Raw genomic sequence first — 14,701 nt, 5'->3', positions numbered from 1 at the left:
TGCAAATAACGCAAGACCTTCTTTACCAATTTCCAGTGTTCTGGTCCTGGATTACTTTGAAATCTGCCAAGTAACCCGGTGACAAAAGCTATGTCAGGGCGTGTACAAACTTGCGCATACTGTAAGCTCCCGACAGCTGAAGCATATGGTACCACTTTCATTTGATCGATCTCGTATTGATTCTTTGGGCATTGAAAATCCCCATATCTATCGCCCTTGACTATGGGTGCAGGTGAGGCACTACACTTATGCATACTGAACTTTTTCAAGACCTTTTCTATGTATGCCTTTTGTGACAGTCCTAATACCCCTTTGCTTCTATCTCGGTGTATCTCAATTCCCAGAACATATGTAGCTTCACCGAGATCTTTCATATCAAAGTTCGAGGACAAGAACTTCTTTGTTTCTTTCATTAGGCTGACATCACTACTCGCAAGCAAGATGTCATCCACATATAAGATCAGAAAGATATACTTTCCACTTTTAAACTTTGAATATACACAATTGTCCTCTACATTTTCTTTGAACCCAAACTGTCTTATTGTCTTATCAAACTTCAAGTACCACTGCCTTGAAGCCTGTTTCAACCCATAAATGGATTTCTTTAAGCGGCATCCCAGACGTTCTTTTCCTTTTACGACAAAGCCTTTCGGTTGTGCCATATAGACACTCTCGTCTAAATCCCCGTTAAGGAATGCTGTCTTTACATCCATTTGATGCAAGTCTAAATCATAGTGGGCTACCAGCGCCATTATGATTCTGAAGGAATCTTTACATGAGACTGGAGAAAAGGTCTCATTGTAATCAATCCCTTCTCTTTGCGTAAAGCCTTTTGCCACAAGTCGCGCTTTATACTTTTCTATATTCCCTTAGGAGTCATATTTTATTTTGTAGACCCATTTGCAGCCCACTGTTTTGGCTCCTTTAGGAATTACCTCTAAGTCCCAAACCTCGTTGGCACTCATTGATCTTATCTCATCTTCCATGGCCTCAAGCCACTTGGATGAGTGTTCGCTTCTCATGGCTTCTTCAAACGAGGTAGGATCACCTTCCATTTGAAACTCTTCGATGTTATACACTTTATAATCGTCAGGGATAGCTGATCTTCTCACTCTTTGAGACCTTCTAGGAGCCTCCACATTTGGAACATTTTCAAGTTGAGGCTGTTGTTGCTCCCCTTGATCTGTGGCAATAGCTTCCATGGGTTCCTGAAGCACAGGTTCCACATCTTCATTCGTTGTTGCCACAGGAGGGACAACCACAGGTGCTTGCATCACAGTGTCTTCCACTGTCGGTGCAGCTACAACGGGTAGTGAGAAGAATGGCTCATGAGTCAACGGAGTGGGCACATATTCCCGCTTCTCCTCAAGGTCAAACTCTCGAGCTACCACGCTCCCCCTCATCATCTCATCTTCTAGGAAGATTGCGTGTCTCGTTTCCACAAACTTTGTATGTCTATCAGGGCAGTAGAAACGATAACCTTTCGATCTTTCAGGATAGCCAATGAAATGGCAACTAACTGTTTTGGGATCTAGCTTCCCAATGTTTGGGTTAAACACCTTGGCCTCAGCTGGGCTCCCCCACACACGTAAATGCTTTAGTGAGGGTACTCTCCCTGTCCACAACTCATACGGTGTCTTGGGCACCGATTTACTTGGTACTCTATTGAGAATATGGATTGCTGTCTTTAATGCTTCTATCCATAGACCCAATGGTAGGGATGAGTAACTCATCATACTACGCACCATATCCATCAGGGTACGGTTACGCCTTTCAGCTACTCCATTTTGCTGAGGCTCGCCCGGTGTCGAATACTGGGCTACTATTCCATTTTCTTGTAAGAACCTTGCAAAAGGTCCAGGAATCTGTCCATACGGGGTATGACGACCGTAGTACTCCCCTCCACGGTCAGATCTGACTATCTTAATCTTTAAACTGTGTTGGTTCTCAACTTCTGCTTTGAATATCTTAAATTTATCCAATGCTTCTGTTCTTTCTTTAATTGGATAAATATAGCCAAAACGGGAGTAATCATCTGTGAATGTTATGAACGAGTCAAAACCATCCACACTTTTCACAGGAAATGGACCACATATGTCTGTGTGGATTATTTCTAATATTCCTGTGCTTCGTTTGGCATTTTTCTTAATTTTCTTTACATATTTTCCTTTTATGCAATCTCTGCATTGCTCTAAGTCTGCGAACTCTAATGGAGGAAGAATATCATTCTTTACTAGTCTCTCTATTCTCCCCCTCGAAATATGGCCTAAACGACAGTGCCATAATTTCGACGACGCATCTTGAGTTCGCTTTCGTTTTCTGTTTACATCCGCAGACGAGGATACGTTTTCACTATCACATATAACATTTACTTCATCACGTAGTGATAACAAATATAACTCATTTTGTAAGATAGCAATCCCAACACATGCATTATTGAATGTTATCTTACATTTGCCATTTCCAAAATGGCAATCATATCCATCATTGTCCAAACATGAAACACTAATCAAATTCCTCTGTAAAGAGGGAACATAAAGCACATCTCTAAGAATTAATGTGAATCCATCAGCAAGCTCCAGAGGAAGGTCGCCAACGGCTTCAACATCTGCTTGGACTCCATTTGCGACTTTAACGTGTCTTTCGCTTCTTTGCGTAGTCCTCGTCGAACGGAATCCCTGTAATGAGTTTGCAACATGAACAGTTGCTCCTGAGTCAATCCACCATGTAGATTTCGAATAACTCACATACAGGATTTCATTTATGAACGTAATAATGTTCTCACCTTTCTTTGCCATTATCATTTTCAAGAATTCGGGACAGTCTTTCTTGTAATGCCCCGTTTTCTTGCAATGAAGACACTGATCTTTCTCCACTGTGAATTTCTTTTGTTGATGCTGCATGGGGCCTTTGCCCTTGCCCTTTGGAGAGTTGGCATCGAAATTCTTTTTCTTGTTATTCTCTTTCACATAGTTGATGGAACCACCATGTGAAGCTTTTATCCTTTCCTCTTCTTGCACACACATAGCAATGAGCTTCTCTAAATCCCACTTCTCGGGCTGTATGTTGTAGTTCACAACAAATGTATCAAACTCTTTTGGCAAAGAAGCAAAAATCAAATGGATAAGGAACTCATCCTTTAGAGCCAGATCCATTGGTTTGAGCTTGGATGCCAAGTTGCTCATCCTCAGTATGTGCTCTCTTATGCCACTGCCTCCACCTGAGTATCTTTCTGTTACCAGCTGCTTTATCAGCTGGGTAGCATAAGTCTTTGAAGAGCCAGTAAACTGACTCTTTATTCTGTTCAGGTACTCAGTGACAGTGTCACACTCTGGGATCGAACCCACAATAGCAGGCTCAATCGTGTTCTTTATCACTGCCAAACATTTCTTGTTGGCAGTGACCCACTTCCTATGCTCAAGGTCATAGGCCATCTTTTGGGATTGATAATCCCTATCTCTGGTTGCCCAAGCGGCATCAGCCTCGTTTGTCTCCCTCACCGGTGCCACAGGATCTGTAGGACACGGTGTGGTGACTACCCAATCAACCTCAGCCAAGATGAAGGCTAGGTCGATCTTCTTTTTCCATTCTGAATAGTTGTCACCTTTCAGAGTTGGAATCTCATTGATACAACCCATCAAGTTGTACCCTCCTGAAAATACAATTCAAATAATGTGAGAACATGAAATGACACCACAATTGCATACCTTGATTGCAACGTTGGTTAAAATCAAAACATACAACTGTTCCCTGCACTAATTCTATATCACCGTTGGGCAGAAATAGAATTAATACATGAGATTATACATTAATATTATTATAATATTGCTATTAATCAACGTTGGTCAGAATAATAACAAAATTATAATAATAATCATCATTTTCATTTCCAGAATTAAATTCTCCCGTTGGTTTGAATTTAATAATGAAAATACGCAGCGGAAAACAATTTTAAATACTTTATACTATTTTTCCAGAATTATTTCTAGACTTTATAATTTTCTGGGCAAAATTATCGTTGGATAAATTTTTTTGCATAAAAATCACACCAATATTTCAATTTAAATACTTTCTGGAAAATGCTAAACAGTATAGATACTTTTATACTGTTGAAAACGCCATTTCGGCCTTGACAGCCCATCCATTTCACTTTCGGCCCGGCCGGAGATTTGGCCCGCTAGCGGCCCGCGGCGGACGCGCCCGCGACGGCCGACGCGCGCCCAGGCCGCAACCTGGGCCTGGGTCGCCAATTCGGCCGATCAGCGCGCCCCCGCGCCCGCCCGCGTCGATCTCAGCCATTCATTTGGATCGGACGGCGCAGCGGCGATCTCGGCCGAACAAAACCCGACGTCGCCGCGCCCCTCGCCCTAACCCTAACCCATTCGATCTCCTCTCTCTCTCGCGAGACCGAGCGGCGACACGGTGGCGACCGAGGCGATCCGCGGCGACCGGCGCCGGAGAGGAGAGACGGTGCCACCGCGAGGCTCCTCGCCGGCGTGCGCGCTCCCCTAGGGGTGAGCGCGCCGCCGTCGAGTGGCTTCACGGTGGTGCCTGACCCCTTGAGCCCGCGGAGGAGGCGCTCGGGGCTCGGCTCTGTGCCGCACGCCGTCGAGCGGCGGTGCGAGTACTCTGCCGCCCACGGCGGTGATCTACGGCCAGAAGAGGTGAGACATCCCCCCCCCTTCTAGTCGAAGATGAACTGTTAGGGTTAGGGTTTGGTTGTGGGCTCTGATACCATTGTGAGCAATGTGATGTTCATCTTCAACAACCTGATGACCGCACTACCGAGAGTAGAAGGGAGAGAGGGGGGAGATGGATGGGTTCATACCTGAGACTCCAGTGGTTGGAGTAGGGTTGCTAGAACCCGCCATCTCTGCTTCGTCGGTGGAGCTCTGCGCTAGGGCAGCGACGGTCGGGGCAGAAGGGCTCGCCGGCGTCCGACGATGGTGACGTAGGCGCACGTAGTCCAGGGCGTGACGCAGAGGGCCAGGTGGAGCTTCCCGTCGGCACAGCGCCCTCTCCTCTAGATCGGTTAGGGTTTAGGTGTCGGTGGGGTGACTAGCGGCGTGGTGAACCTCGTGCCGAGCGCCCCGGGCCCCACCTCTTTTTATAGCGCTGGCGACGGGGACCCACCAGCCAAAATGGGCTGGACGCCCCCGATCAGGGCGCGGGTCAAGGTTCTAATTAAGCCGTTGGGCTTAATTAGTGAGAGATCAGTCTAACAATTATAACATAACCTTAGGAGCAGAATGATAATTTTTTCTACCCCTTCTTTTTATGAAACGAGCTCCCCAAGTGGCGTGCAAGTGGGCACGATTGATCTACTTATTTTTCCACAAACTCTCTCTTTTTTCCTTTTCTCTTAGCTCACTGGTTATCTCCGAGCTTGAGCCCCCATTGGGAGAAGCTATCATCGCGCTCTGTCCGGAGCATGCTTCGTGCCCCCAACACTGCTCAATGTAATTAAGTAATGTTCTGAAAATGCTCTGTCATGCTGCATAGAGTTAAAAAATTTGCAGGAACATAGAACATTGAGGCCTTGAGGGCACACAGTACATCAAGAATTTTATTTACAAACATACTTAAAATTGAGCTGCACAAGTTTACAGCTACACACAAAACTAGTGTACAACTCTCAGTAATACTCACCTCAGCTGCTTGTCATGAAAGTGCGTGTCATTTAACAGAAACTGAGCTGCGCAACATTAGGTCACTGCTCCATACCAGTTACTAATTAAGAGATTGAAAAATATCGCCATGAGCCTTATGTAACATATGACAGAAGCCTTCTTTGAATTCGAGTATGGAACATAAGAAAGTGCAGATGAAGTTCCCTACATAAACCTTTGAACTGTGGCTTACCATAAGCCATACGGCGCTACAGTTTTATTGTTCAGGCCAAGTACATAACTTGCAGATCATGTCACATCGATGGCACATCGTTCATCATCTCAATACTGCTATACGCTAGCCTTCTCCTCCGTTGAGATCTTCTCCAGACACAGGATGCAAAAACCATACAGAGAAAAAATGATATCAACAGAAACCAAGTCATCTTTGTCAAATATCTGCCTCCACTGCCAGGGATGTCGATTGTGATGAACTTCCAAGACTTTATCTGGTTCAGTTCAGTGAATTCACTAGTTGAACCTGCAAACCCCACATATATGTCCTCGAACAGGTACTTTGACAGATCAATAAGCCAAGCTTGCATAGCAACATGCAGCCCTCTGGTACTTAACTGCATTGCCTCTACTATTAACGGACGGAATTCACCGTGGTAGCTGATACTGACAGACATATCAAAGCCACTTGACAGAAAGATAGACACGTTACTGAGTGGGTACTGTGCAACAGATTCGATGCTGTTGATGTCGAGTCCAATATGGTTGCCATCCAGGTCCTCCGCGTAGCTCTTCCTCGTGTCAAACTCCACGGCTACAAGTCGGTTCAACGGTGAACCGTCCGTCTGCTCGTTGGTGATGCCAAGCCACTGCCCGCTGCTACTGCCCGGCAAGGACGGGTTGTTGGTGAGGATGAAAGCCATGCCTTCACCGGTCTTGTTCTGTGGGTGTGGGGAAATGTTCAGAACGAAATCTGTTCTGAAGGATGTCTGATGTGTATGTTTGTTGTTCCACAGCTTAAGGGTCTCCCTAGTGTAGCAGACTCTTCCGGATTGGTTGGCGATGTCTCCGGAGCTAGGTGTGATCTGGAGGGATCCATCAGCTATTCCTGATCCTAGGCTGAAGCTGAAATCATCCTTGTTGGATTTGTCGAAGCTGGGGTAACTGAACTGCAAGCAACTGCAGGTGCTGCTTAGGATCGCAAACGAGGCGGAGGCTAGCAGAGCAAGGCTGCAGATGCTATTATGGTTTGCCATGGCAAATTGGATCTTCTAAACAGCAAGACAACGGAGGAAAGGTGAACTCGTAGGGAGGAATTTGCACGAAACTTGAAAAATCAGTCAAGGGTATGGTATGGCATTTATACCTGCAACTGTTGGTGACACCCGCAGAGAAGAGGTCCCTACAATGCGAACAGAAAGTCAGAAATGCCAGAGATGAGCAATGCGCATCCAACAGCTATTAAGTAGAATCATGGACTGCAAGAGGATATTGACAATTGGTACCAAGCCTTGATATTATCCACCGGAGTACCCTGTGTTCAGGATGACTTTGAGTGGAATCCAATAGTTAGTTAATGATAGTATACTCAGCTGATATTCCGGTGATTGTACTTCTATTGTCACCAGACAATCTAGTGTTAACAGCTTTTCTGAGTCATTAGGTTAATGGCTAGTGCGTGAGTTTGAGGCTATAAATACTTCTTCACTCATTTATTTGAAGGTGTGGTTGTCTAGAGAAACTCATATACACTTAAGAAGATATCCAAGCCACCAAAATACTTAAAGTGATCATCTAAGGCGATTAAGCACAAGATTAGATAATGCTTAATGCTTATAGGTCTAGAGTGAGTTGTAGCTATGTGCTGCAACTTGAAGAATGATCAAGAAGTGATCCTAGCTTGTACCAAATGGTACGTCGGTACCTTAGAGTCTTGGTGACTCGTCGACAACTTGAGCTGGGTTGCTTAAGCTTGTTGACCCTATGACTTGGTATGTAGCAGCGGCAAGACACGTGTACGGAGACATGGAGACCATTGCCTTGGGGCTCAAGCTCCGAAGTGATCACGGCGGTAAGCGACTGGAAGTGATGAGGCTTTTCCTTGGTGACTTGATGGCTCATCCGGCTTGAGGCCTTGTCTTGGTGGTTCAAGAGTCATGACCGGGTGTCGACCAGGAGCATATCTTTGGTGGAGCTCCAACGTGAACTAGGGTTGACATTTATGCTATCGATACCATGGGATAAAAATCTCTTGTGCTGAGTTTGCTCTCTGTAATTATTTACGCTTGCAATTTACCTTCCTAGATAGGTTATAATCTCTTTTGAACGGTAGAGTAGATACACTAGATAAATCTAGAGCACATTTAGATAGAAATTGAGATATGTCTATCTTGTGAAAATTTTGGAGTCAATTTGGTTAGTTTTCTAAGTGTCCTAATTCAACTCCCTCTTAGGACGTCACCGATCCTCATAATTGGTATCAGAGCCTTATGCTCTTGTTATGTCTAACCGCCTAGAGTTGTGATATCCGGGGTTGAGATGGATACCCATAGTGCTCCACTTTTCGATGACACAAGCTTCATTCTTTGAAAAATTCTAATATCTTGTTATTTGCAAGCCCGATGTTTAGATGTTTAGAGGGTCACCGTGGAATGGATGAGACAACGCATCACCAACAAGGAAAGGCAATTAGATGTATTGGTGAAAAATATTATTTTATCATCTTTAAATATTGATGTATTTAATCTTAATTATTCTCCCACCAATACACATAATATTTGGACTAGTCTCATTAAAATACATGAAGGCACAAAAGATGTGCACAATGAGAAATATCAAGTGATTGTGACTAAGCTTAATGGCATCAAACAACTACCTCATGAAAATACTAATGACATATACTCACGTTTGAATATTTTTGTCAATGAGATCAATGGGTTAGATTGACGCAAATTGATGACGATCAAATGGTGAGAAGAATATTTCAATATCTTCTTTCAAAGTGCAAGTTGATAGTCTCCATCAACTATGATAACAACGACATCAAGAAGATGACTTCAAGTCAAGTGCTCAACAATATCATCGCCCATAAAATGACCATGAACATGGAGGTAAAGCTTTTTTTTCATCCAACACCAAAAATCTTGCTCTCGAGAGCAAGCAAGTACCATACCAACACATGAAGTCAAAAATAAGGTAGCAAGAGCAGGAGGCAAGAGCAAGAGTCAAGCTCAAGCGAAGATGATGAAGATTTAGATGAAGAAAGCAATAAAGATGATAAGCAAAGCACATCAAACGATGAAGAGATGGATCCCGAAGTCGCCAAGCTAATTTCTCAAGTGGAGAAGAACATCAAGAAGATCAATTCTAAGATTGATCACCGAATCTCTATGAAAGACTTGGTCAAAATACTTTATCACATCAAGAAGAAAAAGAAGACCAAGAGCTAGAGAGAGACAAGGAGAAGGGCCAAAGCATTTGCAAGTATGGGAAGATGGATGAGCGAAGATAAAGATTTAAGCTCAAGTGATGAGAGCTTCACTATCCACTCTTCTAAGAGAAACTCTTCCTCAATGTAGTCATCCATCGTGCGCCACCGTGTCGGTCAGCAAAGTTCTATCCCGTAGCATTTAATGCTATGGACGAGACAATGCCCAACTGTATTGTCCATGACTTCGTCCACTAATGCAGGTGCCTGGGGAAAGAAAACGCTTGAGTGGATTATAAAAAAATACGCTCTGGATAGGTTGCGTCAAATCTAGCCTTGCGACTAGTGGAGCTGGTCGCGGGTATATACGATGGTGTAGGGAGACTGGTCATGCGGGTGTTAGACTGGTTGCTATGGCCGCACCCTGGTCGTACGACCGACCAGACCTTGCGCAGTATGCTCCTCTAGTTGTTGGGTCCTCTGCGGAGTCCGTTTAGCCAGGATACACCTTTATTTAATATATCGACACGATGAATTCTGACATCTCAGCTATTGACCTTCTTACACTTGAGTTCTGGTATGAACAACTCTGCACAATCTCCAATCTTCAGATGCATACCATACTAATCCCTATATGATTTCATGTAAACTTCTCAGTGCAGGGACACTCCTAGCAGTGGCGGCGCGCGTGGTCGTCTGGTGGCCTAGCGGCTCCTAGCAGTGGTGCCATGGTCGGCCGGTGCCAGTTCGCGGCGCCCATGCGGGTTGGCCCGGGCCACGTCGGTGCACCCTGGCACGTGTCCGTGTGAGCTGTGCCGCTGGCGGGCTTGCACGTCTACGCCGGGCTCCTCAGCTTCAGCCTCGTCCTGCTCGGAGCTCGCGGGTGGGCGGTTGGATCTGGTGCGGTGGCGGCCAGATCAGGTGTGGTAGCGGCTGGATATGTGCGTCTGGCCAGTTCTGTGGTTTTTTTGGTTCTGCGGGCTCCAATTGTGGCGCCTTGGATCCGCATTGGCCGTCCCGCCTCTGTCGCGTTTTGTCGGTTCTGCTGCCTCAGTGCTAGCTGTCTCCGTCGTGTGCTGTTGCTGCCTTGGGCACGGTGGCTGCTCCTCCGTCACCAGGCGCCAGACTTTGCTCCTTTCCCGTCTCGTGTCGCTGTCATGCTCCTCTTCTTGCCAGATCTCTCTCCTTTCTCAAATCTGGCCCGTAAGGAGCCTGGTGGCACGGTGGTTCAGGGACGGGGCAGGTTCGTGGCATTTGTGGCTGCTGCCAGAAGCGGAGTGGGATGAGGAAGACTTAGGCGAAAGTCTTGTGTGGCTTTTTACCGGTGCCGATGACGGCGACATCCTCGGGAATCACTCTTCTCCCTGGAAGCATTATCGTGATGTTTTTTTTCCTCATCCCACCCGTCTTCTCGAAGGCGTCGCATTGAAAATCATTCATAACTTTCTGGTGGCATTGGGCCACTTTGGTGCAGCTTTGGTTAGTTTCGGCGTCGGCTTGGTCGGCTTCTTCTGTAGGTTTACTCCTACGTCCTTGACTGTCTGTGGCTTTTTATTCTGGTTTGACTCTTCTTGACAATGATTTGTTTCAATACGCGCTCCTCAGAAGAGACGTGTTGTCGACTTTGGTGATAGGGAGGTACGGTGTGGAAGCAGCGCTCCACCGACTAAGTTGTGTTGTGGTGGCGTGGGAGTAGGGCTCTGTCGGCCGAGCTACGGTGGCATGGGAGCCCTCCGAAGCGACGCGCTGCCAACTTTGGTGACAAGGAGGTGCGGTATAGGAGCAGGGCTTCGCCGACCTAGTTGTATTGTGGTGGTGTGGGAATAGGACTCCGCTGACTGAGTTGTGAGATAGACAATCATTTGGTTGGCCAACGCACTAATTGAGTTAGGTTGGTCTTGTCTGTTGTTGTGTTATGCCGTTTTGGCGTGGCTGTCGCTCTGCTTTCGAGTTAATATCGTATTGTCGTCTCAGCGTTATCCACCAGTTCATTGTAACCGTGCAGCTATGAGATTTTCACATCTGATTTCTCTTATAAACTAAATTAATTCTCCTCTTTTATAAAAATTTTAGCAATACTCTTACCATCCTTTCGAAAAAAAAGTACAGGGACACTCCAGAGTGACACAAATGGCAATCAAGTCTCCATTTTCGACACCATTCCCAGCGACTTCCTGTCCACTGACGAGGCAGATCTTCAACCGTCCTGTGACAATTGAGACAGGTCAGACGTTCGACCGGCACGCTATAGTGCAGTGGCTTGATAGAGGCTTCAGGGTGTGCCTGGTTACAGGTCAAGAACTCGAGAGCTTGTCAATTCCAGATACAAACCATGTGCTCAGACGCTTGGTCGATAACTAGAAGTCTGAACACTGCAAGAACCTGATCACTGAAAGCACTGAGCTTGAAGAGAAATTGACTGTAACGGTCATAGACAAGGTCCTTACCTCAGGAGACGTGCCTGAAAAACTTGACAAGGCCTGGGCTCCCCGAACGCCGACCTGGCGGGCTCGTGCCTGACGACGGCGGGATGGCTGAGCCACTCGCTCGTGTCGCTGGACGCCACGGACATGCAGCTCGCCGCGTTCTCGGCCCTCGTCCCGCGGCTGAGGCGGTACCTGGCCACCGCCCGGCAGGCCCGGCACAGTGTCCTCGCCGCCGTGTCGCTGCACAACTTCAGCAGAATCCAAGGTGAAGCTTCACGTCCTCCTTTTTGTCACATCGTCATCTATTTTTGCCCGATACCATCAGGAACTTAACAAAAGTCAATCCTTCATTGAGCCACGGGATTACTGTTAAGTGACGGACGGATTGATTGCGTTGCAGACTCCAGGGAGCTGCTGACGCTGCTGGCCGATGGCCTGCGCGATCATCTGGCCGAGCTCGCAGAGCTGACTTGGACGGCCGGTTAACTATCCGCCGAACTCCACTAGCGACAATAAGGCCTGTTTGGAGAAGCTACGGCTTCGAAATTTTTGGTTAGGTGAGTAATCGGTTATGACTATTGAGTTTTAGTTATTAATTTTTATAATAAATTTTAAATTTTTTATACATCAAAATCAGAAAAGCTCATCTAAACTTACTTTTTTATTTCATTTTAACCATGACTATTTACTTAGTCAACCAAAAACCATAAAAAAACAGAGCAAAAAATTAGCTATTTAGATAGCTTCTAACTCTTTTTTTTTTTAAGAAAAAACCGCTTTTAAACCTATCCAAACGGAGGGTAACTTGTGCACGCCGGGAGCCGTATGCAAGCTGCCGGTGCCGATGCCTCTCATCATGTAGGAGATTCAGCGCGCGAAAGTGTATGAAACGCGTCGTTTTTCTTGACCTGTTCAGAGCATCTCTAACCAGGCTCCTATATTTGACCCCTATATCTTCATAAAGAGATTCTCTATATCCAGACTAACTTCGTATTTCTTTGTGCGTTCCAACCGGTCCCTTAAATTTGACCTCCTATATTTCTCTCGCCTATATTTTACTACTTTCCTGTAACTACCAAATTAATTCTAACGGCTATATTTCTGACGAATTTTGACCAACATCTTTTTTTTTTTCAACGGCTTTTTTCCCTAACGACTACTTTTTTTTTCCAATGACTATTATTTTTTACAAAGGCTATTTTTTTTCAATGGCTACTTTTTTTCAACGGCTAATCGTTCCAACTCTACATATACCCTACCAGCCCCTGGCTGCCATTCACCAAGTCTCACTCCCTTGTAGTTCCCTCTCTGACTGAAATTATAACAGCTTGTATCATCATACATAATATGATTATTGAAGATGAGCGAGAAGCAGAAGGTGACAACCATTTCGATGAGATGGGAGAAGTTGTGACAGTTTCTCATTGTCCTATGCTTGAATTGCAAGAGTTCCTTTGAACTCATCAAGCGATTACTAACAGGGAAACTTATTCACAGTTTCGCGATGATCTAGTCGAGCACTTATGGGAAAAATATGGAGAAGTGTAGTGTATGTAGTTGTACCAATATATTTGCTACCTATCATGTATTGCTTTTAATTAAGTATGCACTTTTAATAATATAGTCAGTATCTATCATGTAATATTTTTAAGTATGTATGTAGTTGTAATAACGTATGGTAATGTATGCAGTTTTTTCATCACACAACAACATCGCTCATACAACTAACATAGATAGTCTATACAACTAACATAGAGTTCGTATAACACATTAAAAATTCATACAACATACTTAAAGTTCAAACAAAATACTTAAAGTTCAATATATAAAGTAACTTAATCCGAGCCTATGCCAAACTGCCGAGCGATGATTTCATCCTGCAATCTCGTATAGTATAGTCATTGTCGCTCACTCATACCACTAAGATCTATATTCATCACTTTATCATCTTCAATCCTTCTTCTTAACGCAATATCTTGTTCCGTTAATTCAATCTTTTTCTTCTCAAGTGCAAGTCTCTCATTCTTTTTTTGCAACCTCTTTTAAGGCTTTTGCCTCTTTCTTCTTAGCCCACATGTTTTTCAACGCTTCCATGTAAAAATTTTCTACAGGAGAGACAAGATTTTTATCTCGCTGTTGTCGCTCTTTCTCCACCTTCCTACCTCCTGACCTAACCACGGGCTCTAAAGTATGACCCTCCCCATCATCCTTTTGATGACTCTCGTTGGTCCCAAGAGTGGACGATATACTTCCAGTGGCAGATGTCTTATGTTTTTTCTGGACGCACCATCATTCTATTTTTGCTCGTGCTACAAGATATTCCAACAATGCAACAATCTGAATTATCCGCGCTTTGGGTCTTTTGAGTTATACAATTCATATGCATGCATTACCTACATATGCAAATACGTCTTATTAGACTTGCACCAACATATGAAATGACAATCAAATAAAGAAGAAAACATTATACCTTATCTTGCTCTGTCACCCATTTTTGCCTCCTATTTTTAATATAGACATAGCATCCACAAAACCAATTAACACCTAGTATGACAGACCAACGGTGCTGGAGAGAATTGGACTTACGATCGGATGCAAAATCCTTGTGCTTGTAAAAATAATCAGTAATTCTTTGCCAATACATAGCACGTAATTGTTCATTCCCTTTATAGCATCCAAACTAACTTTTGGTCATGCCGACACCAACATGTTATCTTCTTTTACACTAAAATTTTTTGATCCGGCCTTTTTTGCTTTTTGGGACGCACTCACTTCTACATGTGGCAGTTGTTGCTCCTCAGGTGGGCTTACAAATTGACTATCATCCCAATACAGTCCATTGTTTTCAATATTTTGCTCACTCATCAATTCCAAAAAACCATGCATTGTTGTAACCTGCATAATAAAAATTGTACCATGATACTAATTTCTAGCATTGCAAAATATAAAGTTAATTAATTTCTAGCATTGCAAAATTATTTCATGGCACAAAGGCGGCCGATCCTACCTTTTCTTTGCTCCCAATTGGCCTCCATCTCTCTCCAACCGCCCTCTCTGTGCCGGTCCTCTCTCTCTCTCCCAATTGACCTCCCTCTTCTCTCCTAGCCAGCCTCTTTCTCAGCTGACCTCCCTCTCTCCTAGCTGGCCTCCCTCTGTGCCAGCCCTCTCTCTCCCAATCAGCCTTCCTCTCCCCCGGCCCTCTCTCGCTCAAATCTAGGGGGCAG

General features: G+C 44.8%; 1 protein-coding gene across 1 annotated transcript; it reads right to left on the bottom strand.

Moving 5' to 3' along the window:
• Positions 1–5,460: 5,460 nt before the first annotated feature.
• On the bottom strand, positions 5,461–7,127 carry LOC133923634 (probable L-type lectin-domain containing receptor kinase S.5). The gene is made up of 2 exons (XM_062368915.1): positions 6,991–7,127; positions 5,461–6,895 (listed from the first exon to the last, which is right to left on the bottom strand). The coding sequence occupies exon 2, from the start codon at positions 6,878–6,880 to the stop codon at positions 5,924–5,926; it is 957 nt and encodes a 318-aa protein (XP_062224899.1). The 5' UTR covers positions 6,881–6,895; positions 6,991–7,127; the 3' UTR covers positions 5,461–5,923.
• Positions 7,128–14,701: the final 7,574 nt, after the last annotated feature.

This window comes from Phragmites australis, chromosome 7 (genome assembly GCF_958298935.1).
Source record: "Phragmites australis chromosome 7, lpPhrAust1.1, whole genome shotgun sequence".
In the NCBI taxonomy this organism is placed as follows: domain Eukaryota; kingdom Viridiplantae; phylum Streptophyta; class Magnoliopsida; order Poales; family Poaceae; genus Phragmites; species Phragmites australis.
This window is presented reverse-complemented; position numbering and strand designations above follow the sequence as displayed.

Coding starts and splice junctions, on each gene's coding strand:
- LOC133923634 (XM_062368915.1), bottom strand. CDS start 6,880: ATGGCAAACCATAATAGCATCTGCAGCCTTGCTCTGCTAGCCTCCGCC.